Source organism: Oppia nitens, unplaced genomic scaffold (assembly GCF_028296485.1).
Source record: "Oppia nitens isolate AA-2021 unplaced genomic scaffold, nextdenovo-longstitch-racon4-pilon3 scaffold1_pilon_pilon_pilon, whole genome shotgun sequence".
NCBI lineage: Eukaryota > Metazoa > Arthropoda > Arachnida > Sarcoptiformes > Oppiidae > Oppia > Oppia nitens.
In genome coordinates, this window is record NW_026533199.1 from 9,520,439 (window position 1) to 9,548,047 (window position 27,609).

At 26.0% G+C, this 27,609-nt stretch overlaps 5 protein-coding genes across 5 annotated transcripts; 2 read left to right on the forward strand and 3 right to left on the reverse strand.

Moving 5' to 3' along the window:
• Positions 1 to 4,760: 4,760 nt before the first annotated feature.
• Positions 4,761 to 6,751, reverse strand: LOC128952130 (poly(A) RNA polymerase GLD2-like). Its single transcript, XM_054297468.1, has 2 exons — positions 5,999 to 6,751; positions 4,761 to 5,344 (listed from the first exon to the last, which is right to left on the reverse strand). Exons 1-2 carry the CDS (start codon positions 6,522 to 6,524, stop codon positions 4,794 to 4,796), a joined length of 1,077 nt encoding a protein of 358 aa, XP_054153443.1. The 5' UTR covers positions 6,525 to 6,751; the 3' UTR covers positions 4,761 to 4,793.
• Positions 6,752 to 15,077: 8,326 nt separating this feature from the next.
• Positions 15,078 to 16,165, reverse strand: LOC128952124 (motile sperm domain-containing protein 2-like). Its single transcript, XM_054297462.1, has 2 exons — positions 15,616 to 16,165; positions 15,078 to 15,538 (listed from the first exon to the last, which is right to left on the reverse strand). The coding sequence occupies exons 1-2, from the start codon at positions 16,076 to 16,078 to the stop codon at positions 15,138 to 15,140; spliced, it is 864 nt and encodes a 287-aa protein (XP_054153437.1). The 5' UTR covers positions 16,079 to 16,165; the 3' UTR covers positions 15,078 to 15,137.
• Positions 16,166 to 19,683: 3,518 nt separating this feature from the next.
• LOC128952072 (carboxypeptidase M-like) lies at positions 19,684 to 22,688 on the forward strand. Its single transcript, XM_054297405.1, has 4 exons — positions 19,684 to 19,932; positions 20,098 to 20,334; positions 21,559 to 21,908; positions 21,970 to 22,688. The coding sequence occupies exons 1-4, from the start codon at positions 19,718 to 19,720 to the stop codon at positions 22,491 to 22,493; spliced, it is 1,326 nt and encodes a 441-aa protein (XP_054153380.1). The 5' UTR covers positions 19,684 to 19,717; the 3' UTR covers positions 22,494 to 22,688.
• Positions 22,689 to 22,997: 309 nt separating this feature from the next.
• On the reverse strand, positions 22,998 to 25,032 carry LOC128952058 (uncharacterized). The gene is made up of 5 exons (XM_054297389.1): positions 24,898 to 25,032; positions 24,753 to 24,835; positions 23,883 to 24,675; positions 23,706 to 23,803; positions 22,998 to 23,595 (listed from the first exon to the last, which is right to left on the reverse strand). Coding segments are annotated over exons 1-5 (1,503 nt in total). The 5' UTR covers positions 24,899 to 25,032; the 3' UTR covers positions 22,998 to 23,067.
• A 147-nt stretch (positions 25,033 to 25,179) lies between these two features.
• Positions 25,180 to 27,047, forward strand: LOC128951698 (cyclin-dependent kinase 10-like). Its single transcript, XM_054296952.1, has 6 exons — positions 25,180 to 25,495; positions 25,627 to 25,699; positions 25,775 to 26,031; positions 26,098 to 26,665; positions 26,768 to 26,873; positions 26,960 to 27,047. Exons 1-6 carry the CDS (start codon positions 25,295 to 25,297, stop codon positions 27,015 to 27,017), a joined length of 1,263 nt encoding a protein of 420 aa, XP_054152927.1. The 5' UTR covers positions 25,180 to 25,294; the 3' UTR covers positions 27,018 to 27,047.
• Positions 27,048 to 27,609: the final 562 nt, after the last annotated feature.

Genomic DNA, 27,609 nt, shown 5'->3' on the forward strand with positions numbered 1-27,609 from the left:
ATGAATAGTATATAAAAAATAAAATGAAATTCACTTATATATCATATAATATCCTATGTTTTGATCAATTATTTGTTGTGATTTGATATAAAGTTATGATATTATTATTATTATTATTATATATATACTATAGTAGTTGTTGTCAAAAGTGTTTTCACTTAATATTCAAATCAAGCGATTAATTTTAAGTAGTAGTCGTTGTTGTTGTTGTTGTTATTATTAATAGTATTATTTCTTCTGGTTTTATCATATATTAAATTATAATAATATTATTATTATTTGAATGAATATTAACTATTTTTTTCAAATATACATATCATTAATGGATTAATTATGTTTGAAATCATGTAAGCGTGAAATTGGTTGCATATATCGTATATATTATCATATATTTATTATATATATATATATTCAGAATATTTAGATTATAAATAGATTAGGAAAAATAATAGACACATAAATTGATGTATTGTTTTATTAAAACAGTGTAAAAAATTATTTAATAATGATTTTGATTTAAAACATTAAATGCAAATCCAAATGCAATATAATTTTAGTAAAACATGAAAACAACAGCAAAAATTGAAAACTGATTTTCAAATATTGTGTATATTTGTGTTGCACTCAAACACAACACACAAATACACTATAAGTTTAATGGTTTATATATATATCTCTCTCTCTCTCTTTTTCTCTCTCTTTCTCTCTCTCTTTCACACAATGTTTTGGTATAAACACAGTGAAAAAATATAAGGCATTTGCAATACCCAGTGCTCAACATTACGCATGTCTTACGATATAATAACAGTTTTATCGTTAAAAGCGTCCAAAAAGTACTGCACTCTCACAGCCTTTGTTTGTCTCTCTCTATGTTTTATGTAATGCACTCATCATTTGCTTGATTTGCTATTATTATAAATGTCATAATTTTTCCTCTCATTTGCAAATCCAAACATATACTATACAGTACTGTACAATGAATTAATGTTATGAAATTCATGACTATCTCTCTATAATGTACTTTCAAAACATTGATTTGTCGTAAAAATATATGTATAAAAAGCCATATTATGAATATACAGTACAGTATAATACTAACAATGATATTGATTTTATTCATCTTTCTATTTACAGTATTGTTAGTGTTGTTGTCCATCATATTTCATGATCTTTTATCAATAGTTGACACGATTTTATCATAATCTCTATATAAATATATTTTATGACAGATATATAGCACATATTTTTAATATAAATTTTTCATATAAAAACAATTTTTATGCACGACTTGACATCGATTATTATTAAACAAATTTTTTAATCATTAAACACAGAATATTCTCATTTTAAAAACAATAATTTAATTAGATTTTCAATTTGTTGTATAACTTTTGCCTTCAATTATTCATTAATATTTTAGGAATTTATATAAATAATTATATTATACATTAGTTTGTTTTTATAATTATAATTATTTATTATATTTATGGAAATTAATTTATTATGTGTGTGTTTGTGTGTATAATTTGTTTAATATTTTCATTGCATTTAACAAATTAATATTTTATATTAATACTAATAAACTGGTAGTATTCTGTGATAATATGCTATAAATTATTTCTAATTAGTTTTTTTGTGGTTAGAAATTGAAAATTAATGGTATTCATAAAACAGTTTTATATTAATATAAAACTAAATTTAAAATGAAAATAATTTATGCTTTAATTTTAACAATAAAAAATATGCAAACATAGTTTTTTTTGCGAATATTTTATTATTTTTATAATTTATATAATAAAAAAACTTTTTTATATTATTTCATTAATATCGGATCGTTTATCATCGACACTGTCATAATCAGAAACAGCGGACACTGTATTAGTTGTTGGCGGTGTTTGTACATCAGCACCGGTCGGTCCACCGATTGGTAGTAGTTTTCTAAGCCAAGGAAAGCGTACATTAATTGGTTTTTCTTCGCTATTCATTGCCATCAATGGTTGATATGCCAGTCCCTCGTACGGCATGTTATCAGATAAACTACCGCTAATATCATCACTGCTTTCAATCTTAGTTTTCTTAGTTTTCTTTTTGTCTTTCTTTGACTTTTTCGACGATGACTTCTTTAAGTTCTTCTTTTTCGATGTTTTTTGTTCAGTCAAATCACTGTTGGATTCATAAATAGCAGTTCCTGGTTCTCCACTGGTGTATAAGTTTGAAGCGGCAGCGTATGATTGTCCACTTGATCCATAGCCATTATTGCCACCACCGTTACCATTGCTATTATCATCGTCGTCGTCGTCGTCATCATCATCTTCACTACATTCATCATTTTCACAATCGTCTTCGTCGTCATCACTAAAAAATGGTTAGTATATAATCAAAGTTTACTAAAAAATATCATTATCTAAACATTAGCATTCAGTTAAAGCTTATCTAAAATAAAATTTTTACATAAACGAGACAAAGACTTATTGTATTATTTTTGTCACTTTAAGTATAGACTATAGGTTTTAAATAAAATTATTTAAATTTTTAATTTTTTCTAAATTACAACTAGCAGTAAATTTATAAAATCAAAACATGTAATATAAATATATCAATATTAAATCAATATTTTGTATTATTATTATATTAATATTAAACTGATAAATTAAAACATATATATTTAAGTATAAATAAAAATAATGAAAATTAAATAACTTTATAAAGCAGCAAATATACTAAATTATTATATTAAGTACTAAATAAACTAAACTATGTAAACTAAATACATACTTATCAATGCCATGATTGCTCACTTGAATATTATGCTTTCCTAAGAATAGCATAATATTTTTGTGACCACCCATATCCAAAGCAAGTTCATCACTTTCATCTACCTGTCCATCTCTGTCATCATCGATGCCATTATTGCCAGCATTGGTGTCCCGATTTCTTCTTTGTCTTAACAGACGCGACAATAGACCCAACTGTAAGATTCCTATGACTTTAGCGGGAATTTGCGAAATCAAACCCGTCATTAAGCTGTTTGCACCGCCACCGGCAACACCAGTGGCTAATGCCTCCAATGCCTGACCCGAAGCCAACACATTGTTGTCAACGATGGTTAATACCAGTAGAGACACCAAAAAGCACTCAATTATTAACACAATATTAAAACTCTTCATTTTATTTGTTCAACACTTTTTCAAAAACAAATTAAATAAATTAAGAAAAACTTTTTTTTTGTTAAATAAATAAACAAAACAAAAAACTTTAGTTGACTTAACCACTCTTGAAGTTTACGATTAAACAAAGTATCAATGCTTTGTTTGTAATGATATATATAAATAAAAAATAACAAAAATAAATATTATTTCTATTCAGACATGAATAATGAATTTGTAATAAGTTTTTTCTCTATACTCCAACACTGTTAATAATAATAGTTTTTTTGCTCAGTTATATAATACAGTACATACCTGAGCTCAATGTCTTTATATCAATGACTGTCTGTCATAAAGTATTTTCAGAGGCTATATATTTAAATCCTTTCAGTTTTGGTTTTTTCAGCAAATATAGCATAAACTTTGCCTCAAAATTATGACAACCCTTGTGTTTTATGACACGCTTTTGTGAACTCAATATTTACTTGTCTTTTAAGTTGTTTTTTCTTATCTATAAATGACACTATGTTTAGACAGTTTACAACTTATATATATATTTATAAAGTTCCTAAGCTTTTTCACAATATATAAAATAATAATAATAACTGTATTATTGTTGTTGTTGTTTGTTATATAAATATTATATAACTGTTTTTTTTAATAAAATATTGTAAAAATACATGCAAATGAAACAATAATATATTTTCAAACCAATCCAATGACAAGACATTTGAAACGATGCGATAAATTTTGCGATAAGATGTCCTATAAGTTCCCTAAATCGCTTCGTTAGCTTAAATATAATTAAAAAACTAAAAACAATTCCTATTATAGTATGATTTATCTAAATTTAATCGATAAATTACAATATTTTTTAGTAGACATAAATTTTGTAAGATTTGTATCTTTTTTACAATGGGAGTCGACTTTTGATTGAAAAAATCAATTTTATAATTATAATAATTATTATTTTTGTTGTAATATATCGTATATCAAAAATTTTAAATAAATATTCTGAATTAAAGTAGTTTTAGATAAAAAAATTTTTTACATAAATTGTTCAAAATTAGTATCACATAAAAATGTAGGTTAACTTTTTCAATCAGTTTATCTTTTTAAAAATAATGTAAGATTTTTATCTAAATATATATACCTGTATATATATAATTTTAATAATAACAATAGCTATAAAATATATCATAAAAATGTATATCTATTTTTATGTTACTTGAGTTTCTAAATATGCTGTTATTATTATAAATTGTAGACTATTATCAATAAAAACATTTTACTTTGCTTAACAAATATTGAATTACTACCGTATTTTATAAATTACCGTAATATTCATAAACAAATAATCAGTTATAAAATAAACAACCAAATTATTATTAGTAATTAATCAAAAAATTTTATTTATAAAATTAGTGATACTTTTTTGGTAAAAAAGGAATTAAAAGTATGATACATATAATAAATTAATTATAAAGCAAACATTTTATAATAACAATACAACTATAAATTGTCATAAATAAAATATCAAATTAAAATTAAATCATAACTTATATAAAAACAAAAATCACATGAATTGAAACTAAATTATGATATAATGTTTGGAAAAGACTATATAACTTAAGACAAAAATATGATTTAGTAATCACAACCACAATCACAGTGCAAATCCTTGAATTTTTCATACATTTTCTTGAATTCATTGGTAACCATAAGGAAGGGTTTCAATTCATATAGAGTTCGGGCGGAGTTATCTAAACTGAATGGTTCTTCTACAGCAATGTATTCCCAAAGATATTGATCCAGTGGTGGTACATAACTGGCTTTAGAGATGGTTCGACCCAACCGTACAGAAGCCACTTGTGTTGAGAAATCAAAATCTAAACTGTAATACTTAAAAAAGCCGACAAATAATTGACCTAAAGATTGTTGGTTTTCACTCTTAAATGGATTCAATTGTTCCAAATCGGGTAGTAATCGGTATTCAGAGATGTCTGTGTTTGTGGCAAACATCTGTACATCTGTTTTCTGAAGACATGGCAATAGTGGTGGCGAACAAATCTGGAGATAGAATATTGCCATCAGTTCCACACAATAGCTCGACAGACAGCCGCTAAACGAGTCGATAATCTGATAGTGTTTTGCCCACTGTTTGATGGATATACAGATAGGAACGACACGCCAGTCAACTGATGCCACCAATAGATCCAATGAAATGTCATCATTGATATTGAAAATAATGGCATTTTAATTCAAATTTTCAAAAAATAAAATAATTAAAATCTAAAATATTTCGACATTTAGACTAAAAAAAACTACAGTATAATAAATTTATAATAATGAGAAAATTTACAGAATATAAGTGATTAAAAAATATCAATTCAAGCAATTAATTACTCTTAAAATAATAAACGATTGTTTTATTAACTAATTAGTTTTAACAAATATTTTTTTGTTACTAAATATTCATTATTTCAATTAGAAATATAGATATGAAAATAACCTCTATATCGATATATTGGGTATATTTGTATATAAAAAGTTATAAATAAAAATACACAATTTATTTTCATTAAATATATTAATTGTGATATTTCCAATAAAATCTTAATTTAATATATTTATTGTATTCATATTAAAACTATTATTCACTTTTAGGCTTTTTTAAATTTAATTAAATTTAAAAATTGATTTAATAGTAAAGTCAAGTAAATGAATCTCTTTTATGATATTTTTTTTAAAAGTAGATTTTGGTTAATAACATATGAAATAATATTAATTATCTTTAAAAATGATATCTTTGAACAAAACAATTAGTCGTTAATAACGTTAACTAAACTCACGTTTTGAGTAACAGTAGAGTAGTCTTGAGTTTCTGATTCCGATTTCATTATTGATGTTAATCTCAACCCGAATACCCGTTAGCCGATCGGTGTACCGCAAAATCGGTACTCTGGCCTCAATTACTTGGCTGTCGACCACTTCAAACTCGTTGCTCACAATACTCTCGATGGTCGACAAGATGTCAACTTTCTTGGACTTTGAAAAGTCTTTATAGAAAAAGTTGTGGACAACAAAACACAGATCAATGTCCGAGTCATTGGTGGCAAATCCGTTGACCGTCGAGCCGCTGATGTAGAGGTTTTCAAACTTGAGGTCATTGATGGTAAAGTATTTGGTCAGACAACTGGTTAGTTTTCGCTTTAGTCGACTCTTGCGATCAAATTGCCGAAAATGATGTGTATTTGTCTCATAAAAAGTCCAAATCCTGGCCGACAGCCAACCCCCACACAGTTCGTCCACTTTCGGCATTATTATGTACCCAAAGTCAATCAATTTCTGGTAATAAGCGTTCAATATTACGGCCATTTTGTACACCACCGATGAACTGTCCACTGACCAGATGTGTTGACCCGAAATCTGATTTTGTTTGGATCAGTTGTCGACCACTTCTGTGATCATATAAATCATATGCAAAACAAACACTGCATTCAATGTATTCATTGATTTGTATTATGAAATCACGTGTTTTGCGGCAAAACTGTTATTCAATGACTTCATTAGTAATCAAATACTTACTGATAAATAGTTTAACTTTTGTATACATTTATCAAAGTTTTTCATCAATTATACAATTTTTTATTTCCTACTATTTATTACATTTAATAGTTTTATTGATAAAATAATTAGATTTTTATTATAATTAATAGTTATTAGTAAAACTATTTAATTATTGGTTACTTTTAAAAAATGTTTTCTTTTACTGTATAACAAATTACAAACTATTTTAAATTACAACAGTATTAATATAAATATTTTACTATTTTAGTTAATTTATTAATTAAGCGAATTTTAATTAAACATAAAATAACACTTAAATTAATATATTTTGTTTATTAAAATTTAATAAAAGTGATTTTTAAAATTAAACTTAATTGTGATTTACTCAATACAGTAATCAATTTAAATGAAATAATCTTCAAAGTGATCCATTCATCAGATGATTAGATTTAACTCTTTCATTGACATCAATTTCATCTAAACTTTTTTGTAGACAATCCTATTTAATAGATAAACTTTGAATAAAATGTTCAAAATATTACATTTTTTAATTATTTTTTAAAAAAATCAAACCTTTGTTTCAGTGACCAAATTAATTATAATAGTTCTCATTGTTTGGTTTTTGTAAATTTCTAACTCTTTCTAAAAATAATAGACTATTTATTATTATAATACTTATAATTAGTTTAATAGTTAATAAAGTGATCTAATTTTTGGTAAATACCTGTATGTTTTCCAATGCAAAATCAAAAATACAGTGTTTCAGTTTGACATAACTGTCCGCTTCACATGTCGGCAACAATAGTTTAAAACACGGCATTTGTGTCAATTTGGCTGTTAATTCAATGATATCATCCTTAAGATTAATTTAATATTAATATATTGATATTAAATACATTATTATAGTATAATAAAACAGTATAGTATTGAAAAATATTACATACAGTATATAATTTGTTAATAAATTGGTCGATAATATTTTGAACACATTTTCTTTTTGATAGCTTATAAGCGTCTTCATTGACTTTTACTGATAAAATAAAAATTGCATTTTTATAAATAAAACTATATTATAATTTTTTTTCTGCTAAGATTACATAAAACTTATCAAAAATATATAATCATTTACAATATCTTACAAGTTTGACAAACCCTTTCATATATGAACTGAAAATCATGAACTAATTCAACGCTTTTGGTTATCAATGCTACCCCACAGTCATCATCAGTGGCAATGTTTTTGGACAGTTGTGCCAAAAGTAATGTACTCACAATTATTAAACCTTTCATTGATTATATTAACTTCAAATATGATAAGCAATAATAATAAATATTGTATGAAAAACACCTAAATGTTGGAAAACATTTAACTCTTTAAATAAACTGAATTGAATTGAAAGATAGTATGAAAATAATAGAATATTTTTTACAAATTATTTTATAAAAAATATTTATACAGAAGTTAAAAAACAATACCTTAAAATTTATGAAAAAATATAATTATTAAAAAAATTGTTTATAATTATTTAAATTTATTAATTAGTAATTTTTACTTGTTTTACAATATTAATAAAATTGTTATACAATTGATTTAACATTAATTGATGTTTATAAAACTAATAATAAAATATATTTTGAATTATATGAGATAATATACTGTTATAAAATTATGTTGAAAAAACATTTGTGTTGAATTAATTGAATAAAATTGAGATAAACGGTTATATTATATTAAGAGAAAAAACATAAAGAAAAAAATTAATGACATTACTATACAATATAACAACTGATAAAACAATTTATTAAACAACTGAAAAATACAAACAAAAAATAATGAGATTAACAAAACTCAGACAAACAAATAACAATTAATTATACAAAAAAACATGTTTCAACACTATAAATGTAACAATTAACTAAACAAATATAATTTATATTATAAATCCTATATTTTTTTATTTTAGACAAATTTTTTGACAATTAATTTCAATACAGTTTATATAGAAAATTACAAAAATATATAATATTTTTTGTTTGTGTTATTGTTTAGTGTTTTTTGTTGTTGATTTTTTTAGTGCTTAGTGTTTAATTGATTAATACTGTAAATATCTAAACATATCACATAATGTATATATTTTTTACAATTTGAAATTACTATTATATTTTTAAAAATGTTTTAACCACATGCCGAATAAATTATATATTTTAATTTATTTAATTAATGATATCAACAACAAAATACTATGAAAATTTAAAAGAAAATGTTAGCAAAAAATAATATGAGGTATAAATTTACATTACATTTAACATAATATGACAATATTTAACAATACTTACAAATAAATGACAATTAATGGTTTAGAAAAAATAATTTACAATTTACATGAATGCAATAACAATAAAAATTAAGTACAGGTAATAACACAATAGGAAACTTACATTAGTTGACACTACACATAATTGACTCTATAAACAACAAAAACTATACATTACAATTAGTTAACACAATTAACAAATAATTAGACAGCTATTTATAAATGTACGTAAGATATACATATTCACTATATATAGAGTTGGCTTATAGTATCATAAGGTATAATACGTATAAACAATAGTTATGTAAATGAGATTTAAAATTCATATGAATTTATGATTTTTGATAATAGAAACAAAATTATCTCAAATAAAGAGAATATTCTTGAATTAAGAGCTAAAAACTGATGAAAAAAAATCATATTATTTACTAATTATAAGCTAATAGTTTGTTGTGTTTTTCCTCCATTACGGAAACTCAGCTCTCTTTCTGCACTTCTTTCACCTACTGTTCCTCTTCTCTGTCCTCCAAACATTTTTCTCATTAGACCACCGAAACCACCACTAAATTTATCGTCTGGTTTGTAGATTATCTGAATGACAGCATTTTTACCATCTGCCAGACCATCGGCGTCATCGTCATCATCATCGTCGTCGTCATCTTCATCATCATCGCAATCCTCGTCATCGACATTATTATTATTATTATTATAGCCGCCAGCCTTGCGTTGGACACCCATCAGATTACTAGGCATTGTCATCATATTCTTGTACTGATTCAATGGTATAAATCGGATGCCCTGCGGACCACTCTCTTTAGACATAAATCTGGTAGCAGTGGTTATCCTATCAGAGGAAGCCTGTGATTGCATATCAATTGATGGCTGATCTGACTTTGATTTCTTAAACTTTTTCAACTTTTTCTGTTTATCCTCTTTGTGATCAATTGGACTCTTCGAGGGTGACATAAATAGTTTCAATGGATTGATTTTGTCCATCAATGTCAATGGCATTGCTGTTGTAGTCTTGTCATGTCTAATTGGTGGTACATTACCCGCTCTGTTGATTGATTTTTTCGATTTTGTTTTCGAGATTTTGTGTTCATCTATGTCTTTATAAACTGATCTCTTGTGTCTAATATGATTTCCCTCATACCTAAGCACTCGGTCGGCCTTTGAATAGTCATCATTATTGTGATTGTAATTATCGTTATAAAGTGTATTATAACTGGAGATCTGTTCCCCTCTCTGTTGTTCAGAATTATCCAAATGATTCTGATTCTGGTATTCATTGTTGTGTTCATCAAATCTATTAGCACTGGTATCAGGTCTTTCATGGGTTGGTTTTAGTCGTGTGTCTTCATATCTTGTCTCTGAAATTGGTTGAAAACCCTCGACAGTAGTGGGCATAGAGTATGAGCTATGTTTAAATAAAGGCATCATTGAATTTCTCTGTCCATCATCTTTAGGTGAAGATAATTTGGGAATTCCTAGAATCACAGTTGGTTTGGCACCGATATCAGCACTGGGTTGACTTTTTACATTATTGATAGCCGACTCCTCACTTTGAGGCCAATATATTTGACTCGGATCTATATTCGGGTACTGTTGTGACATAGCGTTGGCCACAAGCATTTGGTCGTAATTCATACCACCGCCCATATTATTGCCATATGAACCCATATCTCCACCGCCACCACCATAACCACCACTACTGCTACCATAACTCGTAGATTTTGTTCCGTATCCACTATTCTGGTAACCACCCTGTCCTCCCTTTCCATATAAATTGTTTGATCCTCCACTACTATACCCACTACCAGTACCATAACCTCCCTTATTGCCACCCAATGATCCATAACCCCCACTATTGCCATATCCACCTTTACCATTACCCTCATTGACTTCATTCTCATCGTCATCATCGTCATCATCATCATCGTCGTCGTCGTCGTCATCATCGTCATCATCTTCATCATCGTCTCTATAATAATAATACAATCAATTAAATAATATATAACTAAATTACTACTAAATTATTGAATATAAATATTGTTTTTTAATATATAGAGATTATTAAAACATTTAAAAAAATATAATTAAATAAAAACAATTACTTTTTAAGATTGCTGACTTGTATATTATGTTTTCCGAGAAACATCATTTTGGTTGACGACCCATCACCTCCCGGTAGAAATCTGCTTAGACCTGTCAGACCACCACCATTAGGTCCGGCCAATCTTGAAACCAGAGCTAAGTTAATGGCACCCATAACTGCTGTCGGCAACGAAGCCACAAGAGGTGTCCATATATCGGGTGATACTGCCTCCTGTGCCCACGTAAAGAATTGGTCATTACTAGTGAGGACAACGGCCACAATAACAACACAACTGTAAGTTAAATATTTTTCAAGTTTTGGCATTTTTTTGTAGTAAAAATATTTTTTTTACAAATACTAAAACAATAAAACAATTGTTTTTATTTATTGTTCACAATATAATGTCTTCATACGTCAATACAATTTATTATTATTATTTTTTAAATATAAGAATAATGTATTTAGACAGAACTTATGATCTTTAGTTGTCTACCGATGTATTGTATAACATATAATCATATTTATTGCAAAAATTGTAAACCTTTTTATACGGTATTGTTTTTTGGGAGTCAATACTCATTGAAGCACTTAAATTGTCTTAAATCTAATCAACGATCAGAAAATGAAACTAAGTATCGATTTTCTTAATTTAAATCAAAATTATATACAATTAACAAGTTTTGTTAATAGCTATTTAGCTATTAATTAGAATAAGAAAATATAGTTATAATAAATTTAGTAATATAATTAGTAAATTATTTAAATAGTTATGTTTTTGTTTTAATTTATTAATATGACATTTTACAAGTATTGTTTATAACAAATATCATCACAATTTATTGTCAGATTTTTGTTTGATAATAATGTCTGACAGTTAGGTGACCTAGACACTATATATTTTATATTATGCCGAAACTTAATTTAGTTAAGTTAACAATAATTAGTATTTGTCTAAATAACTGACTTAAGAAATAAATAAATACTGTAGAGAAAGATTATCTGCTAAATAATTAAAAATGTATTCAAATTTGAAATTAAATCAAATTTAATTTAGTAAAGCTATACAGTATATGGACTTTTATATAGATTTTTAAAATATCATATTCAGTATTATAAAAAGCTAATTCTATAAATACAATAATATTTTTAAAAATTACTAAATAGTGTTATCAAAACTAATCATTAATAAAATATTCAGATTTATAATTAGAATTATTTTTTTTATTAATAATTATTTGTTATTTAAATATTTTAGCCACATTATTTTATAACTTAATGATTATTATAATTTATTTAGATAATCAAATTTGAGAATATGATTATAGGAAGTGTAATATTTTTAAACAATTTATATAAATAGTTAGTATAACTTTAGTTTAATAGTAAAATTTTATAAATTTTACAATAAATATTTGTAAGTTTTAAATTGGATTTTTAAAAAGATGACTTCATCGATAAGATCAATATCATTAAATGGCACATAAAATATTATAATCTAATAATCAAACACTTATAATTGTTGCCAATTATATATATATATATATATWTTTTTTTTAAATAGTAGTTATATTTTAATGTGTTAACAACTAATTCATTATGAGATCTCACATGTGTTGCGATTGAAAATTATTTCACATTATTAGAAATAATATGAAATCAGATAAAATTGATAAAATCTGTATTAATAATATATACTAAATACAAATATAGAAACATAATAAACATATGTATGTATTAATATCAATAATAATCTTTTATGAATCATAAACTACATGATTGACGCTATTTTTTGAAACATCTGAATTATTTTTGTTTGTTTGAAACATAACTTTTTTCAATTGGCATATAATTTATGTTAAAATATTAAAGTTTTGAATGCTTTTTATGACAATTTCTTTGCGCTCTACTAATCAAACATTTAATATGCATTTTATTATTAGTATTGCATAATATATAAAATTGCATTATTTAAATTGTTTTATATAATAAAAATATTTACCACAACCTATAAGAAAAATAATAAAATAGTTTTTTATTTTATTATACAATAAATTTGCCAAATATTTAAAAATTTTAGGAAATATTTATAAATAATGAATGTAAATACCATAACACATATTATTTTATTAAAATTTTAGCTTAAACTTGAATTTAATAATTGACATATTATTAATAATTTTATTAAATTGTTGAGCAATAAAGATATTTCAGTTTTAATAAATGTTTGTAATTAAAATTTAGCAGATTAAACAAATATTTTTTTATTTATTTATATTTAAGTACTATTTAAACTAATACTAAATTAATGAGATTAATAAATGCACATAAAATAAATTTTTTATTTTTATAATCACATAATAAAATATTTATAAAAGTAGGGCAATTAAATATGAGGGACATATTTATCTATACTATTATTATTATTGTCTACATGTATGAAATTTCAATATAAAATTATATTGTACAAATATTATGCAAATACATGTAAAATTATATACAAATTTTTAATTTTATTGATATATCACTTTTTAATGTTTTTTTAAACGAGAACATAAATAAAAAACAATTTTGCAAATGCATTCAATTATAAATTAATTTATTAATTAATTATATATCTATTTGAATAAATTAAAATCTAATTTATATACATCAAAACAATCAAAAATATTATTAATTAATTTTATATTCTCTCTCTCTCTCTCTCTTTCTTTCTTTCTTTCTCTCATCTATATATTAATAGTGTAATCCGATTATATATAAATAGCTTAAAATAAAAAATTATAATTTTGTACTATATTATACTGTTTTAATAGCTTTATTTTGTATACTAATAAATTTTGTTTACTATTTTTCTACATACTAGTAAAATCTATTTATTTCTGTATAAAGTAATAATTTAATAACTTTATAGATTTCATATTAATTATATACTTTTAATTAAGAATTTTATCATTTTGAAAAATAAATAAAATATTATAAATTATTAACATTTTTAAATAAAATGAGTCAATTATTATGTTTTTTGTAGATATGATAAAAGGTCTTAGAACTTGAATATATGTATGTATTGCCTAACATTTAATTATATTTTTTGATGATAGATAACCTTTAAATTTTAAATTTAACTAAATTGCACAATCTAGTATAAATTATTATATAATATTAATTATTTTAGTTGTGAAAAATAATGCTATTTTATAAATTTATTCATATAATATATAATATACAATGTGTACTGAACAGTATATAATATATTATTAAGTGAAAATGATATTAAAATCAAAAGTGCTTACCCGTAACTGTTGATATAAATGTTAAATTAGTACATAAATATTACCAAACTTTAGATAATCTCATTTATTATACTGTATGTATACGCATATAATCTCGTTTTATCTAAAATTTATATAAGTCATTGACATTATGATAATCTAAATGTTAAATAATATATATATATACAGTATAATTATTAATTAAAATATAGAATTTATTTGACATAATCTTTTTATTTCTTTAATAAATGTCTAGCATTTTAAATAGCTTTATTAAGTATAATATTTTTTAAACATTAAAATTTTCAAAATATATTTAAAATATATAGATTTTATTATATTAAATTATTATTTATTAAATTTAATACGATTACTAGGGTTCGGTACTTTTTAGAAATATTTTTAATCAATTATTACATTGTATTGCTTGTCACAAGTTTTTATTAAACAAAATTTTCAATATATTTTTCTTAATTTATATATTGTATAATAATATTAATACAGTATATGATATGTGCTGAGAGACCACACTTTCAATGCAATGTTAATAATTATTTGAGTTAAAGGCCTTTTTAGGGCACACTTATGTGATGCCATTTCTGTAATTTTAAACAATGTATTTTAATTAAACCCTAAATTTAATCATTTAATGGATAAAATAGTTTTATTTTTAGGGATATGAGATTCGAGTGTCAAAAATATTTATATAATTTTAGATTTACATCATTTGATTGGATAATTATTTTTCGTAAAACTTTTCTAAATGTTTGACCAGTTTGTCAGCTTTTTCTGGTTTAATTGATAGACGTTCGGCCAATTCATGAGCACCGGGAGCATTGTCTGGAGGGTTACGATAGGGTAATGGGTTAGTTCCCAACAGTATATCAGGTAATTGATCGACAGAAACGTATTGATTGATAGTCTTTTTGCCGATAGTATACATATATTTGGACTGTTCGTCGTTAAGCCACGAACGGCAAATCTTAAAGATAGCCTCCAAAACGGTCGGCAACTTGAATACCAGTGCCGAAGACACCAGTCCCGGATAATAGTCATTTAGGACTGTATGCAAAAATTTTAGTGCATCCATATCTGCGTTCATAATACCGGCATCTCTGCAATCCATTAGTATTGTTAAACCTAATGTATATTTTGGTTTAATTATATTTTTTAAAAATAAATATAAACATTAATTATATATTTTTATGTTATCAAACCTTTTCCCTCGTAGTTAGTGTCGATGGTTTCAAACAATAAGACTAAGAACTGGTAGGCATTTTTTACCCACGACTTGATCTTTCGCACCACTTTGGCTCTCATTATAAGTATTGGTGATCCGTTAAGATCGGTGCCATAAATAAAGGCACCGGCACTGAGATAGGCTTCACGTGCAAAATCAGTATTGTTAATGTCTCGGACACCAAATGACTTCCTCCACTTCAACGACTTATCCAACGCATCCAAAGCTTTGTTGACATCGGTTTTAGACTTTGGTTCATAAAGAAAGCGACGAACAAACCAATCATTACTTCTTAATCTCTTAATGTCTTCACTATAGTATAGATCAGGTGTTTTGTCAACTCTTTCGACAATTTTTTGTCTTAACTCTTCAATTAAGTCTTTTGATATCACAAGACTATTAGCGTAAGTATCATATATTGGAAATGATTTGTCACTCATTTTTAATTTCTTTTTTATTTCACAGTATTTATTAAAATAAATATATAATAAAATGTCTGAACATTTATGAATAATACAAATTGTATTATACAATCTGCTAATAATTTATTGACAATATTTATAATCAATTTTATAATCAAGGTTTAGCAATAACAAGTAGCAAATACAAGTGGCAGCGACCCTGAAACAATTGTGTGCTGGTATATTACTAGAATATATATTTTTTTTAAAAATAAATATTAGAAAATTTTATTTAAATTATTTGCACATATTGAAATTAGATATATTTGGGTTTAAAATAATTAATATAAATTTATTATACAAATTAAATATGTAACATATATATTTAAATGCTTTTTTAAATAAAATAAAATATTGTGTTATTTAAAAAGTATTGATATTTAAATTATTACATTTTCATGGTTATTAGATTATTATAATTAAAACAAGTTTGTCAATGATATATATATATATATATATATATTAATATATTAAAAAGTTTATTTCATAGTCTGTTAATAAAAATATGCAGAATTATATAAAATAATATAACATTGAAAAAAATTAAATATTAGTCAAACATATTTTGTGATGAAAGTTATGAAAAATTATAGCAAAGTGATGACAATTATCATTAATGTGATTGATATTCATTAAGGAAATGTTTATTTAGTTATTTTTGTTTAAATTGTTTATTTTAACGTTTTGTAGTTTTCAATTGTATGCCAACTCTTGAATATTTGCCAAACATTTAGAGGACAAATGTCTACTAAAAATGTATAATAAATAGTAAAATTTTTATTGTATAATTTTTAATATTATTATATTTATTTATAGTATATTTTTAGTATCATAAATTCTGTACATATTTTCTAAATATTGTATTTAATACAAAAATAATAAGTTTATTACTTTTATACATTAGATTTTTTAAATATTAATACATTTTATCTGAATTTTTATGAATATAAGTGATAATATGCTAATGACTAGTTTGTCGATTGTTTTAAACATTCATTTTAATGATGCACTGGTATTGTAATTACTATTTAGTGAAACATTAGTTTGGTGTTTAATCAAATGTTTGATCAAGGTTATTTTTTGGTAATATTATTTTTAAAATATTATTAAACAATGGATATGTTTACAGTTTATTTTAAAAAGTTAATTAATTATTTGAAGTTATAGTTTAAGTCATATCAAATATGGTATAAAATTTATATTATAAATTTACAATAGTGTTTATTCGATATGAATACAATGTTGTAAATTACATATACAGTATATAAAATGATATTTACTACTTTTATAACAATAGTTAATTTATTATAAATATTTAACATTTATATTAGTTGTCAAAATACCAATATTTTCAAAATATATTTATCACAGATTACATTAATAAAGTTTTTGTTTATTTTTAAAAATACTACATTATATACACTACTATAGTATTAATTAGAATTTATTGTTGTAATAATCATAAAAAATGAAATACAATTATTAAATATTTTTTATTTATGTTTATTTTGACTATAAAAAACAGTCATTGTTTTATAAAAAATTTAATACTGTATTACTAAGAATATAATATATATATAAATATTAATAATAAAAATATCAAACGATGGCATTAATATTATTGAAAGTGTCACTAAATGTCAGCTATAATTTTTAATATGTGGGTAACTAAAGATAGAAAATAATCAAAGTTATTATAATTGATAATAAACTTTGAAATAGTGATCATTTATTTTATTTATTCAAGCCTTACATAAGCCCTAATTCAATGTAATAAATAAAGTATTTTAAACCCTTTTAATCAATTACAGAGTAGAGAGGGTATTGCACAACAAACACACCCATCTATTATATTATCACATCGTATACATGGCATGTCTTAAAATATTTCTCTAAATGTAGTTAAAGTTTTCTATTGAAATGCAAATTATTTTATAAAATTGTTTTGTGGGTAATATCTAAGTAAATGACTAAATCAATGAGTGAGTTAGTGAGTGATTTACTGTATGAATGGGTGAGTGAGTGAGTGAGTGAATGAGATAAAGATAGAAATGTGTGGGAATTGATGTTCAATTATAGGGCAAACCTGTTGTCGGGTAATGTGTTGGTGTTTTGTTTGAATTAACTGAAAAGTTCAATCATATCATAATAAACTCATAAATTTAATGAAAATGAAAGTGAAAGTGCATTGCATTGCCATTATTGCATAGTTAGTGAACTGGGATTTCTAGTTCATTAATATATATATAAAAAAAAAGTTTATCTTAAAATAAAAAACTCATTTATTATTATTGTTTACATTAAAAGATTCACTATTTTTTTGTCTGTCGATGTCTGACCCGTTCAGTCGTTGCATTTTATTTGTTTAAATAAAAACATAACTTATCGTTGGCTTAAAAAGACTAGAGAAGTGCTTTATATGATATTTCTAAACAATGATATATATATATATATATATATTGAGTAAAACTTATTAAAAGTTTAAAAATATACTGACTTTTCACTTACAATTACTTACAATTGATTTTGTGTTTTAACTCTTAAAACCCCAAATTAGTTAATAACAAATAATACTGTAAGTACAGTACTATACTATTACTATATTTATTTATTTAGCTGTTTTGTAATGTCAAACGCATCACTAAATGTGTTGATTTATTTTTGGATGAATTTTGTTGTTTTTCAGTGAAAAAATAATAAAAAGAGCAAAACTAACGAGTTATGCATAAAAAATTATATTAATATATATTCAAAAATGTTTGGCACAAAGTTTACACAATAATAATAATACTAATATTTTTGTGGTTTTTATTACATATGCAAAACTATTAGTGAAAGTGAGAGAGAGAAGGAAATGTCAATGAAATACAATTATTTATATAATAATAATAATATTTTGTGTGTTAAACTAAATTGAATATTGAATTGTTATGTATATACAGTATATATATTTTTATTTTGGTGTTGAAATCAGTGAATCGTTGAATAAAAGCTCATTATTTTGACATTGAAAGCAAATTTTGTTATTTTATTGTATTTAATAAATAAATTGTGTTTACATACATATATAATATTTGCAAAACAACTTTTTTTTTAAAGTTCGTGTTTTAATATTAAAAAAAAACTTATTTTACATTAAAAACTTTTTTTTTATTAATATAACAACTATTCAATATTTGTCATATAATTTACACAATTAAGTACTGTATTAATCTAAAATAAGTGCTGATTTATTATAATTTAATGTAATAGTCATTTTATTTTTTAAATCAACTTTAAATTTAATGTATATACCGTATATTTATTTGATAATAGTATGAAAAATAAAAATTTGTTTTCAAATCTATTATAACTCATGATTTGTAAAATGATAGTCAATTAATTTGTTTGGTTATGTATTCATTGTTAGTACACTACAGTAGTTGTTATTTATACTATTATTTTTGAACCATAATTTTTTCGTTATTACATTTTAATTGTGATATTAATTTCATAAAATTATAAACTATTAGATTAAAACACAGTCACTATTATTAATTATTAATTATTAATTATTGTTATTATTTTATTGTTTTTTTCTTTTGTGTGCCATATAATTAAACTAAACTAAAGATAACAATGAATTATACATTGATTATAGCAATTATTTTGTCATTCATTAGTGTAATAATAAAATCACACAAATGTGTTCAAATTAATTATGTTTATCATAACTACACATCGATGACAGCTATGTTGAAGAGTATTAACCAAACTTATCCCGAACTCGTTTATCTCTATTCAATTGGACAGTCAGTTCAGGGCCGGGAGCTATGGGTTATGTTGATTACGAAGTACAGTACAGTATAGTATTATATTATTAGTTTTACATATTGTAATATATTAGTTATAAATTATATATATATAAATTATACAGTAATAATAATGTAGGAAATATTAGGCAATTTTGTTATTTATTTTTTATAAAAAATTAAATGTATATTTGCTGTAAATTTCAGTGATCCGGGTAATGAAGTGTTACTTAAGCCAAATGTCAAGTACGTGGCTAACATGCACGGCAATGAAGTGGTCGGACGGGAACTAATGCTACATCTCATCGCTTATCTACTCAATAGTAGTGATAAAAGTAAATCAATCAAAAACATGTTGAACACCACCCGAATCCATATAATGCCGTCAATGAATCCCGACGGCTTCGAGACCGGCATTGAGGGCAAATGTGAGGGACCCGGAAGGTATACACTAACTAAACATATTTTTTAATAAAATAAATTATTATTTTTTAATTTCAAATTAATTAGAAATAATTAAATTAAATTTATGCTTACAGTATATTATAAGTAATTTAATATTAATCTAATATTCTTAAACTATAATTATTTAATTTCTTATTAATCATAATTATCATATCTTTTAAAAGTTTATTTTAAAAATGCTTAATGATGTGTTACTTATAATGTTTAAGATTGTTAAATTTAATTTACGATTGCTATTAATTTTATTAATTTAAAGATTTAATTATTCATAAAATTACAACATCATAACAAATGTTCAATAAAAAAAATTCATTAACATCACTTTGTTAATGAAATATCTTTTTAAACTTAAAAAAAAGTTCAAAAAATAAATAAATGTTTAGTTCATATCAAATGTAGACATTAAACAAAAAATTATTTGGTTTACTGCCAATTGACTGTATATAATTATTGTAAATATAACAGTACTATATATATATAATTGTTTTATACAAACAGAAAAACTGCTTAATTGAATGATACAAAACTTATTTTAGACATAAAACTTGTATACAATTTCTATGATTGATATCTACCGGTGTAATCGTTATATACATATAATATTTATTAGTAAAATAAGTAAATTATATACAATATTCATGAATCGACACATTTTTTTTAGTATCTAATGTTGAAATATTTGTATATTTATGTTTAGTACAAATAGATAGCAGTTTATCAATTATTGATAAAGTGATAATTAGTAAAACTAATTTAGTATTATAAGTAATTATAATTGATTGACTGGTGTAATATGCAATACATTACACTATACTATAATTTTAAATCAGTATATCTATTTTTACCTAAATAGATATTATATAAATATACAATTTATTACGAATAAAATGATATAAATCGCACATTTTTATTGAGATATATAATCGGTTATTTAAATAACTAAATAATTTGTAATCTTAAAAAAATATATTTGTATAAAAATAGCAATATAAATGTAAATTAGCAAAAATTAAATTACCATAAAATTACAATTTTTTGTACTACTGTATGATATTAATTATAATGTAGACAAATGATAAAATTTATAATTACCGATACTTTTATTGTATTTTGATTGATAAAACCCAGAAAAAGCGTTAATAGTTTTAATATTTGACATAAATTAGCAATTTTTTAAAACAAAATTATTGACTTTAATTATAGGTTTAATGCGGAAAATCGTGATCTCAACCGAAACTTTCCGGACTTTTTTCAGGAGAACACTCGGGTCGAACAGTCCGAGACAGAGGCCGTCCGCAAATGGCTTCATAGGATACCATTTGTATTGTCAGCCAATTTTCACGGCGGAACTGTTGTCGTCAACTATCCGTACGATAACAATCCGTTTGGACGAAACAAGAAGTCGGTCACTCCGGACAACGATGTATTCAAACATTTGTCGCTAACTTATGTCAAGAAACATCCGAAGATGAAAAACTCTAACCAATGTAGTGGTAATAATAGGGCTTTTGATAACGGCATAGTCAACGGTGCCGAATGGTATCCCGTCAAAGGTATGTCACATTTGTTTTGTTTTTTGTCAACTAATTGATGGGATATTTATGTTATGTTCAGGTGGTATGCAAGACTATAACTACATATACGCTGGTTGTATGGAGATTACAGTGGAGTTGTCGTGTTGTAAATACCCGCGTGCATCAGCCCTACCCAACTACTGGAACGATAACCGCCAGTCACTGATTGCATACCTACAACAAGTCCACAAAGGCGTTAAGGGTCTTATACGCGACCAAATGGCAAACAATCCCATACCGAATGCCGAAATTAAAATAGTTGGCCGCGAAATAACTTTCCGATCGACAGCTCGTGGAGAGTATTATAGGATACTAATGCCTGGAGACTATGTAATCGAAGCCAAAGCCAAAGGATTTGTTCCCATTAGAAGACAGTTCACTGTTGTTGACAATAGGGTGACTAAACTCAATCTATATATGTATCGGCAAAATGAACACAAACATCGAGGACTGACACCAGTTTCCGAAGGATATACTGCTGTCGACAACAGTTACGGTCTCAATGCTAATCAATATCTCTTAATCGTGTCATTCATCTCTTATGTAGTATTTATCATAATGTAATGTAATTACCGTAATAACAAAAAATCAGTTAAATTTTTAATCATTTTTTCTCCTCTCATTCATAATATTTATTTTATTTTTAGAAAAAATAATTACAATTAATATAAATTCTTAATTTGTATTAGTATTTTTAGATAATAGTTATGAGCAAATATCATAAGTACAAAATCATTGTTTTTAGAAAATTATAAGATCTACAGGTAATTGTTTTAATTAACAAAATAAATAAATCAACTTTTAATAAAATAATAGAGAAATAAATCAGTGATTAATAATAATCTTGATTTAAGATTCAATAAAAAAGAAAAGAAGAATCTAATAAGTGATTATTTTTTCCTTATTTATATGAAAATATGTATTAAAGTTTATAATTAACTAATTTAGTTAAAATAATTAAAGTTTGAATTAAAATAAATGCAATAACCTTTGAGTGTAAATACTTTTTTCATAAAAAATTCTTTAAAAGTGCAGAAAATGAAAACTTTGAAACAGAAGATAACAATCTATAAATATATATATAAAAGAAAAAATCTGTAAATAATAATAAAAAACTATATTTAAAAATATTAAAAGTTTATTCATCCCAATCATCCTCTGAATTGGCGGTTAACACTTCTTTAATGTTTGGCTCCTCATTGACTCCGTCATTGCCGTTGTCGTCTTCGTCATTGCTTTTCTGATATTTTTCAATCAAACGTTGTTTCTTCGCTTTGTTGACAAAATATTCTTCTTCAACAAATTTGTCGACAAGTGGTTTAATTTTTTCTCTTCGTTCACTCTTATCTTTAATCTTTGAAAAGGTTTCATTAAAATGTCTCTTCAGATGATCCTTAAACTGATAGTCAATGTCGTGCATAAAATCGCATTCATTATCTGAATCTTCCTGAATATGTTCGCATCGTTTCTCAGATTTGTCGTAAATAATATTACAGACTTTACAACCGTAACACTTATAATATTTTTTGTCGATATGTTCCCTCTCGTCCTCATCCAGTGGTTTGCCTTCACTTTTCAGTTTCTCAGCACTTTCTCGAAGATTATAAATATGACGTTTAATTATCTGAATGGTCGGACCAGTATAGGCACAGAAAGGACAAGTATACTAAATATATATATATATATATATATACGGGTACATACAGACAGAAAAAAAAATAAAAAACAATCAATTATTTATTGTCACATTTTTTTCAAAAAATATTATTGTCTGACCTTTGCATCGTAATGACCGTTCATATGAAAGTCGAATTGTTCTTTAGTGTACATCATTTCTCGGCACTCTTTGGTATCGAAAGAACACGGAAAGAAACCTGAAGTATACAGAGTTGTGCCGAAAATTTGTTAGCAATAAATTACCGGTAAATCATTTACCAAAAACTTATACACAACCTCTTCGTTCGGGAACTCGAGGTTTTCGAGTTCGTTTGGGTCCGGGTTTTCGTTTAGGTTTCTCTTTAGTGGTATTGCCATCGGATTCAGTTTTATTATCAGATGTTGTTTCGTTTGCAATCTCTGCAGTCGTATCTTTAGTTTTCTTCTTTCCAGTTTTCGCCGGTTTCTCATTAGTGCTGACCTCTTGTCCGTCACCAGAACCAGACTCATAAACATTCATCTTTCTTTGTTTTGCTGGCGGACCTGAAGTCTCGCCATTAATGCTATTAGATTTTCGAGGCGAACGTCTTCGGACTACATTTGCCGCGGACTCATCTTCGGTACTGTCATTACAAGTCTGGACTGTAAACGATTCGTTAAAACCATTTCCCGGCAATTTATCAGTACTTTTAAAGTAATTAGATATTTGATTGACTTTTTCCGGCTTTTTCGAGGCCGACAATGACTTTTTCTTGTCTCCATTTTGAGATGGAATCGATGAAATCGGTGGTGAATTTAATTTTTCAAACTTTTCATATAAAGCTTCTCTTTCGGCTTCGGGAAAACAATTGATAAGAAAAGAGTTTAACCGCAATAACTCTAATATCTGTAGTGTCGACGCGCGGTCTCTCTCCTTCAAAACGGACGCTTTATTGATAACCTCTTTGCTCTGACTCTTATAGTTGTCTTTCTCTAAGCAGTACTGTTCGGCCAATTTCTTGAGCCGTGCGTTTTCGTCGCGCAGTTTGGCCACAGAGTCTTGTTTGCCATTGTTTGTTGTACTTTTCGGTGACTTTAATGAATCGGTATTCTTCGGGTAAATAAATAAATAAATCATTTGGTAATATATCGTACAATCAGTGCTCAAGAATTAACTGCTGACCAAACCTTATCGCCGATGTCTTTGTAAATGTTGAGAATCTCGTCAGCGCTGTCCTCGTCGTCAACAACCATCCTCTTAGGTCTGACCACTGGATAAAAGTAAAATAAAATAATAATTGTCTCAATAGACACATGTATTTAAATGACATACTCTTTGCTGTGATATATAACTACTGAAATCATTCAACAGATCCACTGATTGATTGATTGAATGCTTATGTGTTTCACTAAAAATGTGCGCCAATTGTGACACAAATATAATAATAATTTCAAACAAACGACACATAAATATGTAGTCATTGATGGAAAACAATGTTTTTGTTGACTAATTATTAGAATATTTTAGTGTAATTTTCAAACAGAAAGTTCAATAAAAATTAAGCAAAAACTGTAATTTTTTTGGACACAAGTTATAAATAAAATAATCGGACGTTATTTGTGACCAATATTTATAACAAACATTTGGCACTTAAATGTCTGTTTCGGTAACAATTATTAACGGGTCGGACAAGTGGTCAGTGGACCTCAATCTCGTTGTCGTATGAAATATGCATCCCATGCGTGGATCCAACGATTACTTATCACATAATAAATATTCGTATGACATGACCAGTGGCACTGCGACGGCCAATCGATTGATGGCAACGACACCGACTGTCGGCCCGTCGGGAAGTGCTTTTGCCGATCGTAAAGTCACACTGTTTTCATTGAAAGATTTGAAGCCATTCGAGGTTCCCGTCGAGGATCAGGTAATGTGGACACAGTACTGATCATATGTGTGCCGATAATATCTGGCATTTCACATATGATTTCATGTGACCATTAATATATGTGACCATTCATTGTCGTTGCCGATGCCATCACTGGACGACCAAACAAGTTAGGGAAATGTCGATTAGTGACTGATTTTGAAAAACTGAATCGCATTGGAGAGGGAACCTATGGTATTGTCTGTATGTGTCAACACTCCGGCAATATATCATAACCAGAATTGTCTAATTGATGACCAATTTGTATATCGGGTACAGACAGAGCGCGTGACACCCGAACCGATGAGATTGTGGCCATTAAACGAATGCGTATGGATCGGGAACGAGAGGGCTTACCTGTTAGCGGACTGCGCGAAATAAATCTATTGTTGAACTTAAGACACGACAATGTGGTCCAACTCAAGGAAGTGGTTGTCGGCAAAAGTCTGGAAAGCATTTTCCTTGTGATGGAGTATTGCGAACAAGACTTGGCCTCACTGTTAGACAATATGAACACTCCATTCACTGAGTCTCAGGTCTGGATAATTCAAAAGACATTAAATTATGAATTAATAACTGTTTTACAAATCATATAATGATAGGTGAAGTGTATTCTCATGCAATTGTTTTACGGTTTAGTCTATTTGCATAAAAATTTTATTGTTCACCGAGACCTCAAAGTGTCTAATTTGTTACTTACTGATTGCGGTCAATTGAAAATTGCCGATTTTGGTTTGGCCCGCAAGTATGGCCTTAAAAATATACCGATGACACCACGTGTGGTCACACTGTGGTATAGAGCACCGGAACTGCTGTTCCAATCAAATGTTCAGACGACAGCTATTGACATGTGGGCCGCCGGTTGTATATTAGGCGAATTATTGCTGCATAAGCCACTACTACCCGGTCGATCGGAAATCAATCAAATTGAACTGATTGTAGACTTTTTGGGTACTCCTAATGCAAGCATTTGGCCCGACTGTTCCAAACTACCGGTGCTCCAGAAGTTTCAATTGAAACATCAACCATACAATAATATTAAATATAAATTTAGTTGGGTATCACCGGCCGGCATACGATTATTGAATCTACTATTTATGTATGACCCAACCAAAAGAGCCACTGCTGAGGAATGCCTACAGAGTTCCTATTTTAAGGAGAATCCATTGCGTAAGTCATTTAAATACTGTATATATTTAGTAATTGATGCTAAAAAAGATGACAAACAGTAGTTGATATCTAAAGAGAAATGTTGTATTGTTTTGGTGACAGCGTGTGAACCAAAAATGATGCCATCATTTCCACAACACAGAAATCTTAAGCGAGAAGCTGAGGAACTACCGATGCCATCATCTAAAAAGGTTGAAACTGAGGAAAGGTATTGTATTTTATAATGTCATAAATAAGTTATTATACGAAATACTGTATATATTTTGTATACAAATTTTTATTATAACCCTTTAGTCGGACATTCTTCACATTTAATGGAAAGGCTTTTATACCGAAAATGCCTAAAATGTGATCAATTGATTGGCAATACTTGTATTTATATTAAGTGATTATTTTTATAAAGAAAAATATGATAATTCACTAATTTATAAATTGATAAAAAATTAATCTATGCATATAAACTAAAAATGTATATAAATTTTATTTATTAAAAACAAATTTGAAATTTATTGATATTTTTATACCTATTGTATTTAACGTTAAATTGATCTTTTATACGTTGGATATCAATTATTTTGTGATTTCCGGCTGCACTTTCCAGAATGGGCCGCGCCGGAGGCGGGGTGGGTGGTATAGGTAGATAGGTCTTAATATGTAGTAAGCATATGTAAAATATTAGGTTTCGCAAACTAAAGGTTAAAGAGTTATGGCGTTTTGAATGACAAATTTACATATAAAATACTGTTAAATAATGTATTCAAATGTATTTTTATCAAAAACCAACCTAACCTGAAATAACATCATACCCCCACACCCGCCTTCTTCGCGGGCCATATAATAAAGTCCTGCCATATATTTATTTATATATTATATAAAAATATATTTATTTTTATTTTTTTAGAAATAAAAATTATTTATATATTTAAAAAAAAATATTTATTTAT

Bases quoted from the DNA above. Each gene is read 5' to 3' on its own strand.
- LOC128952130 (XM_054297468.1), bottom strand. From the start codon at position 6,524: ATGGCCGTAATATTGAACGCTTATTACCAGAAATTGATTGACTTTGGG. The intron at 5,345-5,998 runs GTGAGTTTAGTT...TGGTGGCATCAG, and splicing joins ACTCTACTGTTACTCAAAAC to TTGACTGGCGTGTCGTTCCT.
- LOC128952124 (XM_054297462.1), bottom strand. From the start codon at position 16,078: ATGAGTGACAAATCATTTCCAATATATGATACTTACGCTAATAGTCTT. The intron at 15,539-15,615 runs GTTTGATAACAT...AATATACATTAG, and splicing joins CACTAACTACGAGGGAAAAG to GTTTAACAATACTAATGGAT.
- LOC128952072 (XM_054297405.1), top strand. From the start codon at position 19,718: ATGAATTATACATTGATTATAGCAATTATTTTGTCATTCATTAGTGTA. The intron at 19,933-20,097 runs GTACAGTACAGT...TGTAAATTTCAG, and splicing joins TGGGTTATGTTGATTACGAA to TGATCCGGGTAATGAAGTGT. The intron at 20,335-21,558 runs GTATACACTAAC...CTTTAATTATAG, and splicing joins AAATGTGAGGGACCCGGAAG to GTTTAATGCGGAAAATCGTG.
- LOC128952058 (XM_054297389.1), bottom strand. The intron at 24,676-24,752 runs GTTTGGTCAGCA...ATTTACCCGAAG, and splicing joins ACAAAGACATCGGCGATAAG to AATACCGATTCATTAAAGTC. The intron at 23,804-23,882 runs GTTGTGTATAAG...TGTATACTTCAG, and splicing joins TCGAGTTCCCGAACGAAGAG to GTTTCTTTCCGTGTTCTTTC.
- LOC128951698 (XM_054296952.1), top strand. From the start codon at position 25,295: ATGCATCCCATGCGTGGATCCAACGATTACTTATCACATAATAAATAT. The intron at 25,496-25,626 runs GTAATGTGGACA...CGACCAAACAAG, and splicing joins AGGTTCCCGTCGAGGATCAG to TTAGGGAAATGTCGATTAGT. The intron at 26,666-26,767 runs GTAAGTCATTTA...TTTTGGTGACAG, and splicing joins TTTTAAGGAGAATCCATTGC to CGTGTGAACCAAAAATGATG.